Below are 16,282 nucleotides of genomic sequence, written 5' to 3' on the forward strand. Positions count from 1 at the left end.
TCCTTGGTTAATAGTAATGCCGCCATGATGGCAACTGTCTGGCTTTACAAGATAAGTCAAGAAAGGGAATGATGGAAACTCTGTACTATTTTTTAACCTTTCTGTAAATCTAAAATCAGTTCAAAATTAAGGTTGTTTTTGTTTTTTTAAATGAGGGTCTTGCTTCCCACAGGAACTACGTTTGGGTCATTCATTTGGTTTTAAGCCATTGTATTTTTCAAATGATAATAAATCTATGCCACTGTGGTTTGGGGGGAGCCCCACACTGGAGAATGGTTGCTTCAGATGGCCTGAGAGACCTGACAAACCCCCACCCTCCGCCGCTGACCCGCCACCCCTATCCCTGGGTTTTCCAGTCCATTCCTGCCCATGTTAAAGATGGCGACAGCAGAAGGGTTATGAAACCCTTTCGCACAGTCCCCACACTGGAGCTCCCCAAGGACAGGGCCGGGCCACACTCGTCTGTTCCACTGGGCCTCGCCTGGAGCCGGGAAGGTGTTCAGGAAAGGATGGGCAGCTCTGATCTACTGTGCTACCCTTGCGGCTGCCAGCAAACCAACAACCTGCCTGGTTCATGGCCAGTGCCTCTGGAAGCTGCTGCCCCAGATCCTTCCCCACCACCAGCCCCGGGGGGCACAGATCCCGCTGGCGGAAACTAAAGGGAGCTGGCTGGTTCTGATCCAAACCAGAACCTTACGCTCAGCCGGTGCTGAAGCTGCCAGGGCCCCGGCCCGGGGCTGGGAGCACAGCAGGTGCTCCGGTATTTGTTTGAGTAAAGAGGTTGTTCTGTTTTCATTTCTGTCTTCTCTCCAAAGAGAATCACTTGGGTGACACTACCCAGATCAGGGCTTCTTGCCCTCCTCAGCTACTCTCAAGCCCGAGAGAACAAAGGACCTGGCTCTGGAGAGCTCTGATAATGCAATGGAAGAGCTGGGCGTTCAGAATACCCGCCCTAACTGAGCTCCTGGCCCCACTAAACCATTTAATTCGGAGCAACCACCATGCCCCATCCTGAGCCTGTGTCTCCACTTTGATTTTTTAAAGGAAAGTAGATAATCTCTGACGGTCTTTGCAATTCTCAGGTTCTAGAGGCGAGGGAGTTCCAGAGGACAGAGCCCTTCCAGGCATCCTTCAGCTCCCAAGCCACCTCTAGAGGGGACACAGAGCTTGAGCCCTCTCAGCCAGGAAGCCGGAAAGCCGAAGCCTGGCTCAACAACTCCAAGTTAGCTGGGTACTCATCGCTGACCCAGAGGGGGTCCCAGAAGTGGGGTCCTCCTTTGCTGGGGAGAAGCACATATCTGAGGGAGAAGGCCTTAGGTTCCACTACTGAGAACTGGAGCAGAAAGCAGACAGGCATTAAGGCTCCCACTGGGAAGCTCACTCTGGAACTGGGGCCAGGAACTGTGACTAAGTTCTGTGGGTCTCTCACTATTGCCACTTCCCCTATCACTCATCCCAGTTCCTCCCCCAGATGTTTCTCTGCGGTGATGAGAGCAGTAAAAGGTTCCCAAGATGGGGACTCTCAAGGTGAACAGAACCTTGGAGGTCACGAATCCCACTCCACCATCCTCCAATAGACCAGAAGGGCAGAATGTTTCCTAACATGGGCACTATTTGCCCCATAGAGTGCCCTTCCCTGAGAATTCCTTCCAGTCACGGCCTCCCCTGTCCGTGGGTTTACTTACTAGGCCCAAGCTGGCTTTCTTGTCTGGGACTATCTCCAGGAGCTTCCAAATGGAGCTCAGAACATGAGACGTGAGGACTTCCAGTGTTCTGCAAAGGCTGGATGTGACACTCCCGGGCAAGGGGCAGAGATGGGAGGCTGGAGCAAGGAAACGCAAAGCCTCCCACCAGCTCCCCACAGGCCAGTGAGCCAGCACCAACGAACAAGCCCTGACAGCAGGTGCCGTACAAGGAGCACTAGATGTGGGGTCTGGAGCCACTCCCTTCCAGCACCACCTCTGGCTTCATGCTGTGTGCCCTCAGCCAGGTTGAGTCCCCTTTCTGAGCTTTAATTTCTCTATCTATAAGAGGCAAATAATTCCAAAAGGCCCTCAGGGTGGTTGTGAGGCTTAATCTGCAGCCCAATACAAATGTCCAGTGTCACCCTATTCTCAGAGGAGCCAAGGGGATATAAAGGAAAGCTGAAGGGCCGCCAGGCACCTTCCCGCAGGGCCCCCACGGAAATCCCAAAAACCACAATATTAGAGCAAAAAGAAACTTCAGACTTCCCAGCCCAACTCCTTAATCTTAGGAGGGGGGGAAGAGAGACATGGGAAGGGAACAGAGCTGACCCAAGGGCCTACAGCCAGTGAGGAGGAAACCGCATCCCGTCTCCCCTGGCCACCCGGGACCTGGGACTGGAGCATGCAAGCCAGGCGGACAGCATGCAAGCCAGGCGGAGTGCTTTTAGAGGCCGGGAGAATAGCAGCAGCGAGAATGGAGCAGATGGAAGCAAACTGGGAGAGCCATGTCCGAGGGCCACTCAGGCCAGGGTCAAGCTGCCCCGAAGCCCAGCCACACCAAAGCTGCAACACAAGGCAGGTCATGATCACCACCTCAAGTCATCAAAACGTGAAGCCACCACACCCTCTACTAAAGAAGACAAGAGTGTGCATGACACACTTTGGAAAGTTTCTGTCCAACATCATTAAAACACAAGTTTTGGTGCTTAAAGGGATAAAGTTCAGCTACCAGGAAATTTTCTTAAACCCGGCAGCTCAGCGCGTTACTGCCTACTCAGAAAGGCTCCCGGGGCACAAGGAAGTCCGACAGCCAAGGTTTTACCCAGGTTTAGCAAGAAGCGATCTGAAACCACACGGGTTCCAAAATAAAAACCACATGGGTTCCACAAATTGTGATTTCGCTCACTCGAATGTTCTTCCCAGTGGCTACCAGTAAATACGTCTGGTTCCCAGGCTTCCCCAGCCCATGGTGCCACCAGCCCTGCTGCCCTCTGGGAAATTTCCACCTAACGCAGTTGACATACATTCAGCTTGGAGAACTGTACCATGGCCCCTAGGGAGACCAAGGTGTCACGTGTTTTTGATTCGCCTGGCTCTGCTGGGTCAAGAGGCCAGGTATTCATTGAGCCCCCCTCTGGCTTAACTGAAGAGGCCCGCCCTACAAACATGGGGAAACCCTGTTTTTCAAAACAGGGAGGGATAGGCCTCTCCCAGCTCCTGAAGAGCTGGAGGAGATAAAGATAACACCCACCTCACGAGGCAGGCCCCTTTGAGGCGGTTTCAACTAACAGAGCCAGTTGGCCTGGTTCCCCGCCTGGCTTACAACCAAGGCAAGCAGGGCAAGTAACAACACGCATGGCCCAGAAGCAGAGGTAAGACCGTCTGGCCCAGACACCTTCCCTTCTGTAACTCACCTGGCCTGTACCAGGAGGGCCCACTCTGGCAGTCCCTTGGGCCCTCAGGCTGGGGAGGGGGGACGCCAGAGAAGTATCAGGGGAGACCAATGGGAGCCCCATACCAGGAGAAAGCAACAAAGCCCATTAATTAAGTCACCTGGCTTGATCCCAGAATCCCAGCTCTAGAACTATCTAGAAATGTGCCTCAAAATAATTCTGTAAGAACTTAAGAAGCCCCAGGAGGCTCAGCAAAACTGACCTAGAAGAAGCCCTAGCCCTGCTGATAACCATTCTGGGCTGGCAGACAGCATACGTTTCTCTGAAAGATTCTGACCCACATCCTGGAGGGGGCCTCACAGAACACTGGGTGGGGCAGGGACAGCACAGAGCCCCGCTTGCTAACGCCTATGTGAAAATCCAGGGAGAAGGCCAAGGGAAAGCTCCTGTCACCCCACCCAGAAAGACCTCTGGTCCACATGCCCCCGGTCCCTGAAGGAGAAGATGCCCAGGAAGATGCCCTGACCCACCCCCTCCTGCCTACGGACTCCTCCACACTCATCCCTCAGGACGTCTCTGTCTCCCCCTCACTCCGCCTTTAACAGAGCTTCACGATCTCTGTGTGGCCCTCACGTCCTCCTTTGGGGCCTGGGCTGAATTCCAGCTCTGCCCCTTGCTGGCTGTCCTGCCAACCTCAGTGTGCTCACCCGTAAGCTGAGACACCACCACCATTACGAGGATTACTGAAATCACTCGCTCACGCCGCCCTGCGTGTGCGCGCTGTGTGCACTCAGTGAAAGGCAGTCGTCGCCGTGCCTTATAGAAGCTGCAGGGTCCTCTGAAACCCAGCTTTAAAACATACTCGAGGCCGACGTCAGTCCAATCCAATAGGGGAGGCAGGGTGGCCACAGGCCCGTGTGCAGATGCCGGTCACCCTCTCAGAAACCAGCCCCCATCCCGGCTAACGTTCAGAAGTCTCTGAATGTTCTCCAAGCCCAACGCCTTCAATAACGTGCCCTAACAAGGCCCCTCGTCAGCGACGCGTCTCCCGGCACCCCAGGAACACCCCCCCACTGGCCACTCCAGGGCTCCCCTGACTGTTCGGTGCCTTCCAGTCCAGGTGGGGCCCACTTCACCATCCTCCTCCAGGCGCAGAGCCCAGACACTGGGCCGACTGTACCAGCGCGGAAGCCACCTGCTGCCACCCACCACACACGCAGCATTTTGCTCTCTCCTCAACCGTTAAGCGCCAAAACTGGGCTCACGGCCTTCGCCTGGCCGAGTGGGAGGGGACTGAACCTTCCACGTCTGTGGCTTCGGTGCCCAGCACAGAGGAGTCGATGAAATGCCCTCAGGTACCCAGCTGAGCCATGTGACACGCAGGCGCAGCTCGGAGGCCTTTACCTGCCCTACAGAGAGCCCGACTCTCCCACGCGAAGGAAGGCACTGCTGCTTCTAACCCACGAGGCCACCACCAGCACCCAGCTACAGGACGTCAGGCAGGCTCCGGGCAAGGCAAGGCTGTGGAGGGCCGGCACCTGGGCACCACGTGCCACAGCAGCGACAACCAAGGCGGCAGGGCCCAGGCCTGCAGGTGTTCGGGCGCGTCTCCCCAGCTAGATAAAAGCAGAAACCCGAGCCTGCCGACGCGGCGCGCAGGTACACGAACCGACCCTCAATAACACGAGATACCTGGCTCCACTGGCAGTGGACAATCCTGGGGGCTGGTGCTGCGGTCCCAGGTGGGAGAGGCTGGAGCGGTAGAGGGGCTGGCTCCCCAGGGAGGGTGGCGCCCCACCCCAGGGGTTGGTGGTGTTCAGCCTGGGTGCAGACCTAGCCCCAGAGAGCGAGGGCTTGTTGTACGGGGCAAAGGCCTGGTGGGCCCCAAAGACAATGGCGGTCCTGTGGGGGGGCTGGGGGACAGGGTATGCGGGGAGGTTGGTCATGGAGTGGCGGTAGCGGCCTGACACCGGGCCAGTCCCACCGCCATTGAGGCACTGATGGCAAGAGCAGGCGACTCCCGTGTGGCCTGGTGGAGCAATGATGGTGGTCACCGGGTACGGGGGTCCTGCTTGGCGCCGCACGCTGCGGCAGAAGCTCGAAGTCTTGTTGGTCTGCGTGTGGGTGGCGTAGTTGACGGTATAGTTGTACCCCAGGGGAGCCAAGTCCACGAGCTGGTTGCCCCTGGCCACGTGCTGCTCCAGGAAGTCACAGACACTGGCTTCATAAGCCGTCCAGGAGCCGTCGTCACTCAGCCACTCCCAGACGATGCCCCGGCCGGGGGCTGATTGCTGGGGGAACAGGTGCCTCCGCACAGCCCGCATGGTGCCTGTTCGAAAAGGAAGACACATAAATGGTCAATCTGCCAGCCCCCCGAAACAGAAGGAGTTTAAAAATTCTCTTTCTACAACCAAAATAAACCAACACAGTCACAGTGTGTATAGGGTCATGCTGCTATTTGACCTTAGGACTGGCACCGGTTATGCTTTCCAAATTTTGGGTAGGAAGGGCAGAAAGCTCCCTCTAGGTAAAGAAACTGGGGTGGAGGGGTTGCCTGGGTGGCTCAGTCAATTGAGCATCTGCCTTCAACTCGGGTCATGATCTCAGGGTCCTGGGATCGAGTCCCAAGTTGGGCTCCCTGCTTAGCCGGGAGCCTGCTTCTCCCTCTCCCTCTACCCCTCCCCCTGCTTATGCTCAAATGCTCTCTCTCAAATAAATAAATAAAATCTAAAAAACAGAAGAAGAAAAGAACAAAAGAAAGAAAGAGAGAGAAAGAAAAAGAGAAAGAAAGACAAAGAAAAAGAAAGAAAAGAAAGAAAGAAACTGGGCCCACAGGGATCTAGTGACAGACGGGGACCTGCGCTTCTTGGTAAGAGTGGGGGATGCTGAGAACTTAGGTCAAAGAACAGCTGTGGCTCAGACTCCAGGCTTTTTCAAAATATTTCTAGTGATGAAAAATAACGTAGCCCCACTTAAAAAAAATGAAAAAAATAAAGAAAATTAAACCATCCATAATCCAACAATCAAGACCAACCATACATTGCCATGCATTTCCTCCCATCTGGTCTCCTACGCACGTACACTTAGGGAGCGGACGATCACACTGAAAACTTTTTGGGCTATTAGGGAGTATTTCTTATGTTTCTAAAACTTAATAAAACTCATTATTCATGGTTACATAAGTCCCTTACATGGATGTACCATTCCCTGTGACTTCTCAAGTAACAACTACTGGGAAACACCCTGTGGTTAGCTTATATTCTTAATAAACCGAACCTGAAGATTACAGAGAAAAAAGAAGAAAATGAATTTGGACCATGTTCCCAATAGCACTTGCCAAAAGATGATCACCACAATTCGCTTCTACTGGTCTCCTGACCTTCACCCTTGCTTCCGTGGCAGCCAGAGGGCTACTACTCTTCACCTCCAAATCAGATTACAGCACTCCCCTGCCCAAAAATTCCACCACTCCCCCTTTCAGAATAAAAGCCAAAGTTCCTTCAAGAGACAGCCTGCCCCTGCCTTGGGTCTGTCTTCGTTCCTTCCTGGTAACCTGGCCACCTGAGTTCAAACTTTCATCTCTCCCAATACTTCACAGTTCCATTCCCTGATTAACACTCACTGTGACCTAACACGATACACAATTTCCACGTTATGTATCTTGTGTGCTCCCTTGCTCACTGGACTGCAAACATCAGAAAGGCAGGGACTTCCCTCTGTATCCAACTGATTGGAAGCCTTAGCCCTCACACACTCGAGGACCCTGCCGTAGGGACCAGAGCAGCATTTCTCAGTCCCAGCCCCATGACATCCTGGGCCAAGCATTCTTTGGCACAGGGCTAGACTGTGCGTTTTTACAGCACCCCTGGCCTCTACCGACCAGAAGCCAGTGGCTCCCTGCCCCACATCTGTGACCATCAAAAATGTCTCCGAACACTGTCAAATGTCCTGGGGCGGAAAATCCCCTCTAATTGAGAACCCCTGGGTTAGAGGGACAGGGCACACAGCTCTAGGAGGAAGTTGGTGGTTCCATTCTCAGTAATACTGATCAAAACATATAAAAACCCACACATGAGCACATGGGGGAGTGCAGTAACCTGTGTAACCAGGTCACATACACATGTGCAGCGGAGGCAGGACTCATCACCAGGCCCCGGTTACTAGCATCACATGCTACCTCCGTGCCGGCCTGTCTGCAAGACCCTCCAATCTCTGCAGGTGGACACAGGCATTTTGGGTTTGGGAAACAAGGGGGAAGGCGCTGAGAGGGCCCCTGCGCTGTGCTCTCAAGGTACTCCTGACCACTGAGCGGCACATCTCATACTGTGGTACCCGTACCACTCACAGCACCTGCCTCCCAACTGAACGTGTTTCAGGAACAGGACGAAGCTCTGAGAGTCTCTCCTATATATGACCCCAACACGGGCGCTCCAACACATACTAGAGGCAGGAAGTGTCTTACCAGTGTCCTGGCGGAACTGGGTCCAGCTGGGGAGGTCAATGATGTAAGGGGCCAGCGAGGGGTCAGCTTGGCCTAAGGGGATGCTGTGGGCCAGACTCCCCAGCCCAAAGCGCTGGCCTTTCTGCTGGGCGAACTGCTGCTCGATGTAGCTGCAGACGGCGGCACTGTAGGGGTGCCAGGTGCCCAGCCCGTCCTGCCACTCCCACACAGCCACTGCCACGGGGCTGGCGTACGCCTGAGCCAGGGAAGGGCCTGGGGCCATGGCCATCTTCCCCCGAACTCCCTCTGCTTTCCCAAATGGTTTCAGACCACTCTGGGCTGGAGTCTCAGGGTCATTGCCCAGTGCTTCCAGAAGACCTGTGAATAGGACAAACAGTTACCAATCACGTCCCCCAGAGTCGGCCTCAGTGCGGGGGCAAAAAAACTCTACTTTTCCACAATCACTTTTCCCCCTAATACCTTAAGAGCGTTGTGAGTCAAGTATCTGATCCTGTCTCTTTGCTCAGGCAGCCAGAGGAAGAACTCAGTCAGTCATGCATCCTACTTGCCTCTGCAAATGCTCGCGGAGATTCAGTGGCGTGAATTCTGTGTGCTAATCACCAGCCCAGCTTCTTTTTACTAACCATTTCCCTCTGCCCTAACTATTGAGTGTATCCTCTTAGCCTGTGTTTTCATGAGTAAGCCCAAATCCCTCATGCACTGAGGCCGTGGTGACCCCTCACTTACACTGTGTGGTGGAGACTCTGTTTCCAAAGCGGGTTTGGAGTTGTTTGTGAGACACGTGCTATTCGACAGATGGGAAAAACCTGCGTCTCAGAAAGGACTGGAGAGGGGGAGGGCTCAAGGACACCCAGAGGGTCAACGGCAGAGCTTGGACGCAAAGCACGGTTCTAGCTCTGCCAAGGTCTCCAGGCTGCCCCAGGAGGCATCATTAGCCACAAAGGGTACCCTAGAGAAACACTAAGATCTCATAGATGCTGAAGCCCGGCCTCTCTGCACCCCAGGCTGGGCCTCGCTGACCACCGGCCAAGCCCAGAAAGTTTGCATCCATCTCCTGAGACGCTCCTCTCCTGGCCACCCCATCCCATCCTCTTCCCTTGTCAACTCTACTCAGCCTGGAGGCCCAGGCTGCGTGGTTCAGGGAGGCTTTGCCTGGCCACCCATCATGTGAGCTGCTTGCGGCACCAACCAGCACTCTGATGCCTACAGACACGTATGGATAGAATGACGTTCCAGATCTTACTGCCCCTAGGACAGCAGCAAGCCGGGGAATCGGCCTCGTCTGCAGTTGTATCACCAGCCCCGGAAGAGGCCTTGTCATGTCCTAAGTGTTATATACACATCAGTTCAAAACACAGCTGAACAGGAAGTAGCCTGCAGCTGTTTGAAGATGAGCACCACACCGTGAAGCAATGCACCGTGCCAGGCCTCCAGAGTACCGGAGGAACAGGACCAATTTAGTGACAAACGCCACACACACTTGTCTCACGTACGCCTAACAGACTGACAAGGAGGTACTTCCACTTTGTGACAAGGCTCAAAAGAGGTCAAGGTCTTACTGAAGGGGGGCGCCTGGGTGGCACAACGGTTAAGCGTCTGCCTTCGGCTCAGGGCGTGATCCTGGCGTTATGGGATCGAGCCCCACATCAGGTTCTTCCGCTATGAGCCTGCTTCTTCCTCTCCCACTCCCCCTGCTTGTGTTCCCTCTCTCGCTGGCTGTCTCTATCTCTGTCGAATAAATAAAATCTTTAAAAAAAAAAAAAAAGGTCTTACTGAAGGACACACAGATACTGCTATGTGACAGGATCAACCCAGCTCTAATGCCCATTTCCTGGACAGGAAAGCTCAGCCCGACTCTACCTCGGGCTCCACTTACAGGCCCCGGTGAGAAAGGGAGGAGAGAGGAGACTCCATCCCAAGTCCTGAGCACCCTCAACTGTTAGAGCACGCACCCCACCCCAGGGCCCAGGGTTCCCAGTCACACCACCTGCTCTGATTCCTGCACAAACCCTTCACGTACAAACACTGAATCGTCTCCCCATTTTGCAGATGAGGAAACCGAGCACCAGGGAGTGGCTGGGACTTGCTTACACGACTCGTAATAAGGCTGGGACCCTGGGCTTTCGCTGCTGTCCCTGAGACAGGACTGCACCACCAAGGTTTCAAGAAGGCCCAAGACCCCTGCCCCACGAGGAAGGCAGATCTGGAGCAGCGCGTGAAAACGAACAGGCACAGGCTTACTCTACTTGCTGTATCATCTTGCCGAAGGTACCGAAGCTCTCCAAGTTTGCTTTCTCCCACCTGAAAATGGTGATGCCAACATCTGTTCTCAGTGCTTTTCACTGGCGTTCCGACAGCTCTGTACAGAGTACCCAGCACAGCGCCAGGCACACAACAGACAGCCGGCACACCTGTCCTCCCTCCCTTTCCCTGCACCCCACCCCCGCTGCCACCCCAGGACCTCCGTCCCCACCCTTCAAGTCCGGGGGAGGAGCGGTGGCTCAGGGCGGCGCTGAGCTGCACAGCCTGAGAACGCGGGCGACGGATGAGTCAGGCCTGCGAGAAGTCCGAGCACACCTGCGGGTGCCAGGGCTGCCAGGGAACCGCCGACTGCTCCAACGAAAGCACACAGCCCGCTCTGGAGGCGCAGACCTGGGATGCCCTTGGGCTGGCTGGTTTATTAGCTCAGTGACTGCAATTAGAAGTCTCTGTAACCACATCCAGGTACAAATCATAGGACTGGTTTCAGAGCCAATTAATCCTGAGCCCGGACTTTCCTCCTGGCAGGCATCACTCATCTCTCAAGCAGCGGGGGCCTCCCGTATATCAGCACACGTGGTATGTTCCAGCATGTCCGCACATCCCCAGATGAACCAACTCGCAGAACTCTGCCAAACAGCCTGAGAGATACGGGCTGGAACTGCAGCTGAGGCTCTTCATGAAAGCACTGGGCCTCCACACACCAAGGGCTCACCCTCAGCCAGGCACTGTTGGGGTACTGGAGACCCAGAGAGGAAGGCTACATGGCACACGGTCACTGTCCCCCGTCATACCACGGCCTCCTCCTTAGGTCCAGCCACGACCAATTCTAGCAAGTGCCAGAACATTCAAAGCCAATGCTTACCGCCTCCTACCTGTTGATCCTGCTGCTACATGTGTCCAGACTTCAGTCCTCTCTCCACCAAAGAACCCAAGCGACCGTGCCCATCTTTCCAGACTCAGCCGCAACAGCCCCTTCTCCTGAGCCCTCCAACCCGCACCCTCACCAGAAAAGCGCTGGCTCCAACCCCCTGGGCGTCTTCCAAGCCTGTTGCACATACCCGAATGCGAACGACCGCATTTATTGGTTTCAGTGTCTGTCTCCCCACTGGAACAGGAACTCCCTGAAGGCAGAGCTGGGGCTGACCCAAAGCTGGGGCTTCAGCTCTTTGGATGCCTAATATCCCAGGGGGTCTGAAACACCAGCGGACAAAAGGGAGGAGAACCTCCTGCTCCTGGGACCTGGGGCACATTTGAAGCGGGGCCCAGAAACGCCCACTGGCGTTCCTTGAACACGGCGATTACAGACGCACCAGGGCCGTGTCAAGGCGCCCACTCTCTGCAGCCATCGTGAAGCTGTAGTTCAAACCCTAATTTGTTTCAGCTCTTAATGACAGGGGCTACTGAGGGTGCTCTTAATTATGAAAATAATCATTACTATAATTGGCCACGGGCAAAAAGCACCTGGAACTAAGCACCTACAATAAGGGAATTCTTAGAGAACTTACAGTATATATCCTGATGATGGAATACGAGTCTTGAAAGATGTTTACAAAAGGCTTATGGACCTATGATGACGCTCACGACAAATATGAAATCCAGGATTCGGAACAGCACCCGCTCTGCTGTTAGGCAGGAGGGAGTGTCGTTTACTGAGCACCTACTTGGGGCGCTCTGGTCCTCCAGGATCTCTCAACCCTCAAGTGCCGCTGAAGGTAGGGCTTGTCGCCCATTTTATAGGTGAGAGAACTGAGGCCAAAAGAAATTAAGAACTGGGGCACCTGGCTGGTTCAGTTGGAAGAGCGTGAGACTCCTGATCTTGGGGTTGTGAGTTCAAGCCCCATGCTGGGTGTGGAGATTACTAAAAATAAATAAACTTAAAAAAAAAAAAAGGGGGGGGAGGCTAAGGGGCACCTGGATGGCTCAGTAGGTTAAGCGTCCACCTTTGGACACACAGCAGACAGCCTCAGGATGGAGCCCTGCACTGGGCTCCCTGCTTAGTGGGGAGCCTGCTTCTCCCTCTCCCGTTGCTGCTCCCCCTGCTTGTGCTCTCACACTGTCTCTCTCAAATAAATAAATAAATAAATAAATAAATAAATAAATAAATAAATAAATAAATAAATAAAATCTTTAAAAAATTAAATAAAAAAATAAAAAAGGCTGCAAGGAACAACTCTGAAATGTTAACAGGAGTGATGGAATGATGGTTTTGTTTTGCTGTGTTTACCTCTTTCTGTAGCTACAGATGTTCCACAGTGGTCATATTACTTCTTAGGATGAGCCCAAAGTTCCTTTTCAGAAAATATCAACAATATCAACAACAAAAGAAATACCTTCTTGCTTTCCTTGGCATCCTCTTGCCGGATTTACCTGCAAATCCTGTCCACAGCGCTGCGCGGTGAGAAACAGAGGATTGCTGCTGTCCTACCAGGGAGGTGTTTTCGCACAACAGAAAAAAGTTACATGTGTCCCAGAGTCTTTCTATCAGCAGAGGATTTAGAAGAGCTTCAGAACAAGATCTGAGCTGGCACAAGAATCTGAGTGAAAATCATCTTAAGTGTGGGCCTCCGGGTGCAGAAACCACACAAGTGGATCCCACGACGGCTGCGGCCTCTGGAAAGAGGGCCCCGAGTGTGGTTTTTCAGGCAGTGCTCACATGGAGTGATCGTCACCTTGCCAACATGCGAGGACCCCGTTTCATCCCTCCAAAGCCCACCGAAGTATGTACCGGCTTCATGCATGCCGGGGCTCAGCAGTTCACCCTCTCGTCCACACTGGGACAGTGGCTGGCTCCCACCCTCCACTGTCCTGGGAGGAGATGGACATAACGGTCAGAAGCCCCCTCGGCTCTCTCACTCTCTCTCTCTCTCTCTCACACACACACACACACACACACACACAGTGGGCAAGGGCAAGTGCACTCCACCCTGGGTGACTTTGGGACAATCACCCTCCCTTCTGTAGGCTCCACCACTCAGGTGGTTGGACGGGTTTCCGGCCTCTGATGAGCACCGGAACCTATTTGCAAATGCTCACTGATTCGTAAAATGCAGGAACGTGGGCTGCTGTTTTTGACACAGAAATGGCCTCCATGCCTACTTCTTCAGAGGCCCAGGATGCTGTTCTGCAGAACGGAAGAGTTCTGACGAGCATGGACGGGAACCCAGCGAGCCCAGGCCTATCTCCTAAGCCGCCTCTCCTCTGGGGCCTTTCCGAGAAGGTCGGCTTGAAACTCCACACCCCGCAGCTGACAAGAGGAGCATGACCTTCCAAGACCTCGGGACAGCGCAACCAGCCACCCGGGCCCTGGCAGGAAGCCTTCCCACAGACCCGGGAAAGGCCAATCCTGCACAAACACGGCAAAGAAATGTTCTACCTGACTAGAAATGTTGTTTTTAATGCAAATTTAAAACATTGGAACACTGCTTTTTGCCTATCAAAATAGTTTTAAAAAAATAAACAACAAAACAAAGCTTAATTTCAATACTTGGTGCTGGCAGGAGTACATAGAGTCCTCCTACCCGGAAGGATAAACCCTTTCCAGAGAAGTGTGGTAGTATGTACGGAGTGCTTTAGAAATGTTTTACTTGCTTTGACCCAATAATCTATCTAAGGAGCTTACAGAAAACCCCTGACATAAAGATATTTGCCATAGCACTATTTTGACCAGGTAAGAGAAGCACAGAGGGAACCCAACGGAAACCTACCCAAGTGTTCACACCGGCGCCTTTCGACTAGAGAAACCGTAGGAGGCCTCTGGTTCAACTTTCTTACCTACCTGAACTGCTCACATTTTCTAAAGTGAGAAAGTATTACTTCCGTTATCAGCAACACATCTCTTTAAAATGCCCAGCACTCTTAAAAGACCATAAATATAAACCAAACAACCACCACCACCACCACCATGACTTAGCATCATTACTTGAAATGGCTGCTAACTACCCCAGTGTGGTTTCGCAGACAACAAACCTCCTCAAAGTACCAGGCACCTCTTTGCCAAGACACATCCCCAGCTCTGAGTTCCAAGAAAAGGCATGAAACAGACCATCCACGCGCCTGAACTACCGAAATAGGCAGACACTGCAAGATGGGGCTTTTGTCTCTAAAACAGACTGCTCAAGCCGGTGCCACCCAGAACTTACCAGGCTTCTGAGAGATGGAAGGACACTAATACATGATCTGTCCCTTACACACCAGGCTGCTGGAAGGGAAGGGACCACCCCTGGTGGGTGCCTGCCTGATCCCTCCAGGGGTAGGTCAGAGCAGAACCTTCCAAACAGGGCTCAGGGTGGGGAGGGGCATCCAGGTGGCTCGGTGGGTTGAGCGTCCAACTCTTGATTTCAGCTCAGGTCATGATCTCAGGGTTGTGACATCGTGCCCCACCTGAGGCTCTGTGCTGAAGCGGTGGGGGGGGGGGGGCGGGGGTGGTGCTGCTTGGAATTTTCTCTCTCCCTCTGCCCCTCCCCCTGCTTGTGGCTCATGGGCACGTGCGCGCTCGCTGGCTCTCTCTCTCTCTCTCACTAAATAAATAGCCAGCCACAGGGTAGCCAGGGAGCAGGCCCTAGCCACCTTCGATTCCCTGTAGGCAACCTGCTCCACCAGCACCGAGAACTACTATGCTGCCTGTTCTCTGCCAGGAGCAACGTGACCACTGGCAGCTAGTCAGGACAGAGCCCTGGTCCCCAGGCCTCCCCAGGGGGTCAAAATGGGGGAGCCGTGGAAGCAGTGACAGGAGTTATAGCGATGGCCACCAACCAAGAGCTTACAAGGCACCACGCACTGAGTACCTTACACGGGTGCTTGTTCAAGCCTCACTGTCCCGGACACGGGTCTTTGCTTGACTTTACAGATGAGGACAGGAAGCAAAAGAAGATAAGCAACCTGCCCAAGAATCCACAGGTCTAAGGAAACCCAAATCTGTTTCCAGAGTCCACCGAGACAGAAGAGGTATGCTGATGCTGGACGCATCGGCCTGCGGGATAGGTTTTTCCTGGCCAACACAGTTTTCAGGGGTTTTTTGGTTTTTGTTTTTTTTTTTAACTGAACTGTTGTTTAAAAATTGGAATATTCGCCATTAAAAAAAAGAAATCCAGATTTCTGCCTTCTGGAAAGCAGAAAAATTGGCAACATTTGCAGCGCTGACCTAGATTCATTACCCACCCGGCAACAACTAGTTGAACCACTGTGGTGGCCAGGACACACTCGTCCGATTACCACAGTTACCACGACCCCCCACGGCAGGAGTCGGCAAACTTTTCCTCTAAGGGGCCAAAAGAGTCCATATTTTAGGCTTTGCAGGACACCGGGCAACTCTGCCACGATAGTGTGGCAACGGCCACAGACGACGTGCAAACTAACTGGAGTGGTTAGTCTACCGCTCCCCCAACACCTATCACCGCGCGCCCACAGTCCTGGAAATGCTTCTCTGAATCCATTTCTCTGTCAAAAAGTAGGAAAGTGCCTCTGGCCCCTGCAGACGCGTCTCTCCCCAGCACCTGAGGAGGAGCTGCAGCTCGAGGCTCTCTCCCCTGTGACAACTTTCCTACACCCACTGCCAACAACCAATGTGCACGTAACGTCTGAGTGCCATTGTCTACCTGGCCCTCCACTAGGGCATAGGCTCCGTAAAGGCAAGGACTAAGGTCAGGAAAAGAGGTTTTATTTTTATTTTTTTAAAGATTTTATTTTATTTTATTTATTTGACAGAGAGAGAGAGAGAGACAGACAGCCAGCCAGAGAGGGAACACAAGCAGGGGGAGGGGCAGAGGGAGAAGCAGGCTCCCAGCAGAGCAGGGAGCCCTATGCGGGGCTCGATCCCAGAACCCTGGGATCAGGCCCTGAGCCGAAGGCAGACGCTTAACGACTGCGCCACCCAGGCGCCCCAGGAAAAGATGTTTTAAACAAGACACAGAACACTGACTACAAAAAAACAAAACAAAACACTGACTACAAAAAAAAAAAACCCAACAAACAAAATTTCACTATGTTAAAATTAAGAACGGTTCAACAAAAGAAGTCTTAAAGTAGAAAGATACGAGCTGTAAGAAAATATTCACAACACGGGGCGCCTGGGTGGCACAGCGGTTAAGCGCCTGCCTTCGGCTCAGGGCATGATCCCGGCGTTATGGGATCGAGCCCCACATCAGGCTTCTCCACAGGAGCCTGCTTCTTCCTCTCCCACTCCCCCTGCTTGTGTTCCCTCT

At 53.4% G+C, this 16,282-nt stretch overlaps 1 protein-coding gene across 10 annotated transcripts in view; it reads right to left on the reverse strand.

The window, feature by feature from the left end:
- Positions 1 to 16,282, reverse strand: part of DTX2 (deltex E3 ubiquitin ligase 2) — a 36,043-nt gene that overhangs the window by 15,553 nt on the left and 4,208 nt on the right. For 4 of the 10 annotated variants that reach the window (XM_045786248.2, XM_045786251.2, XM_045786244.2 and 1 more), the window contains 2 exons: positions 7,821 to 8,177; positions 5,051 to 5,687 (listed from right to left, as the gene is read on the reverse strand). In XM_045786248.2, coding sequence (XP_045642204.2) covers positions 5,051 to 5,687; positions 7,821 to 8,088 — 905 coding nt within the window. In that variant the 5' untranslated portion in view covers positions 8,089 to 8,177. The other 6 variants (XM_087868017.1, XM_087868016.1, XM_087868013.1 and 3 more) reach the window with 5 other exon arrangements.

Source organism: Ursus americanus, chromosome 2 (genome assembly GCF_024610735.1).
Source record: "Ursus americanus isolate L20-20 chromosome 2, mUrsAme1.1.p, whole genome shotgun sequence".
NCBI lineage: Eukaryota > Metazoa > Chordata > Mammalia > Carnivora > Ursidae > Ursus > Ursus americanus.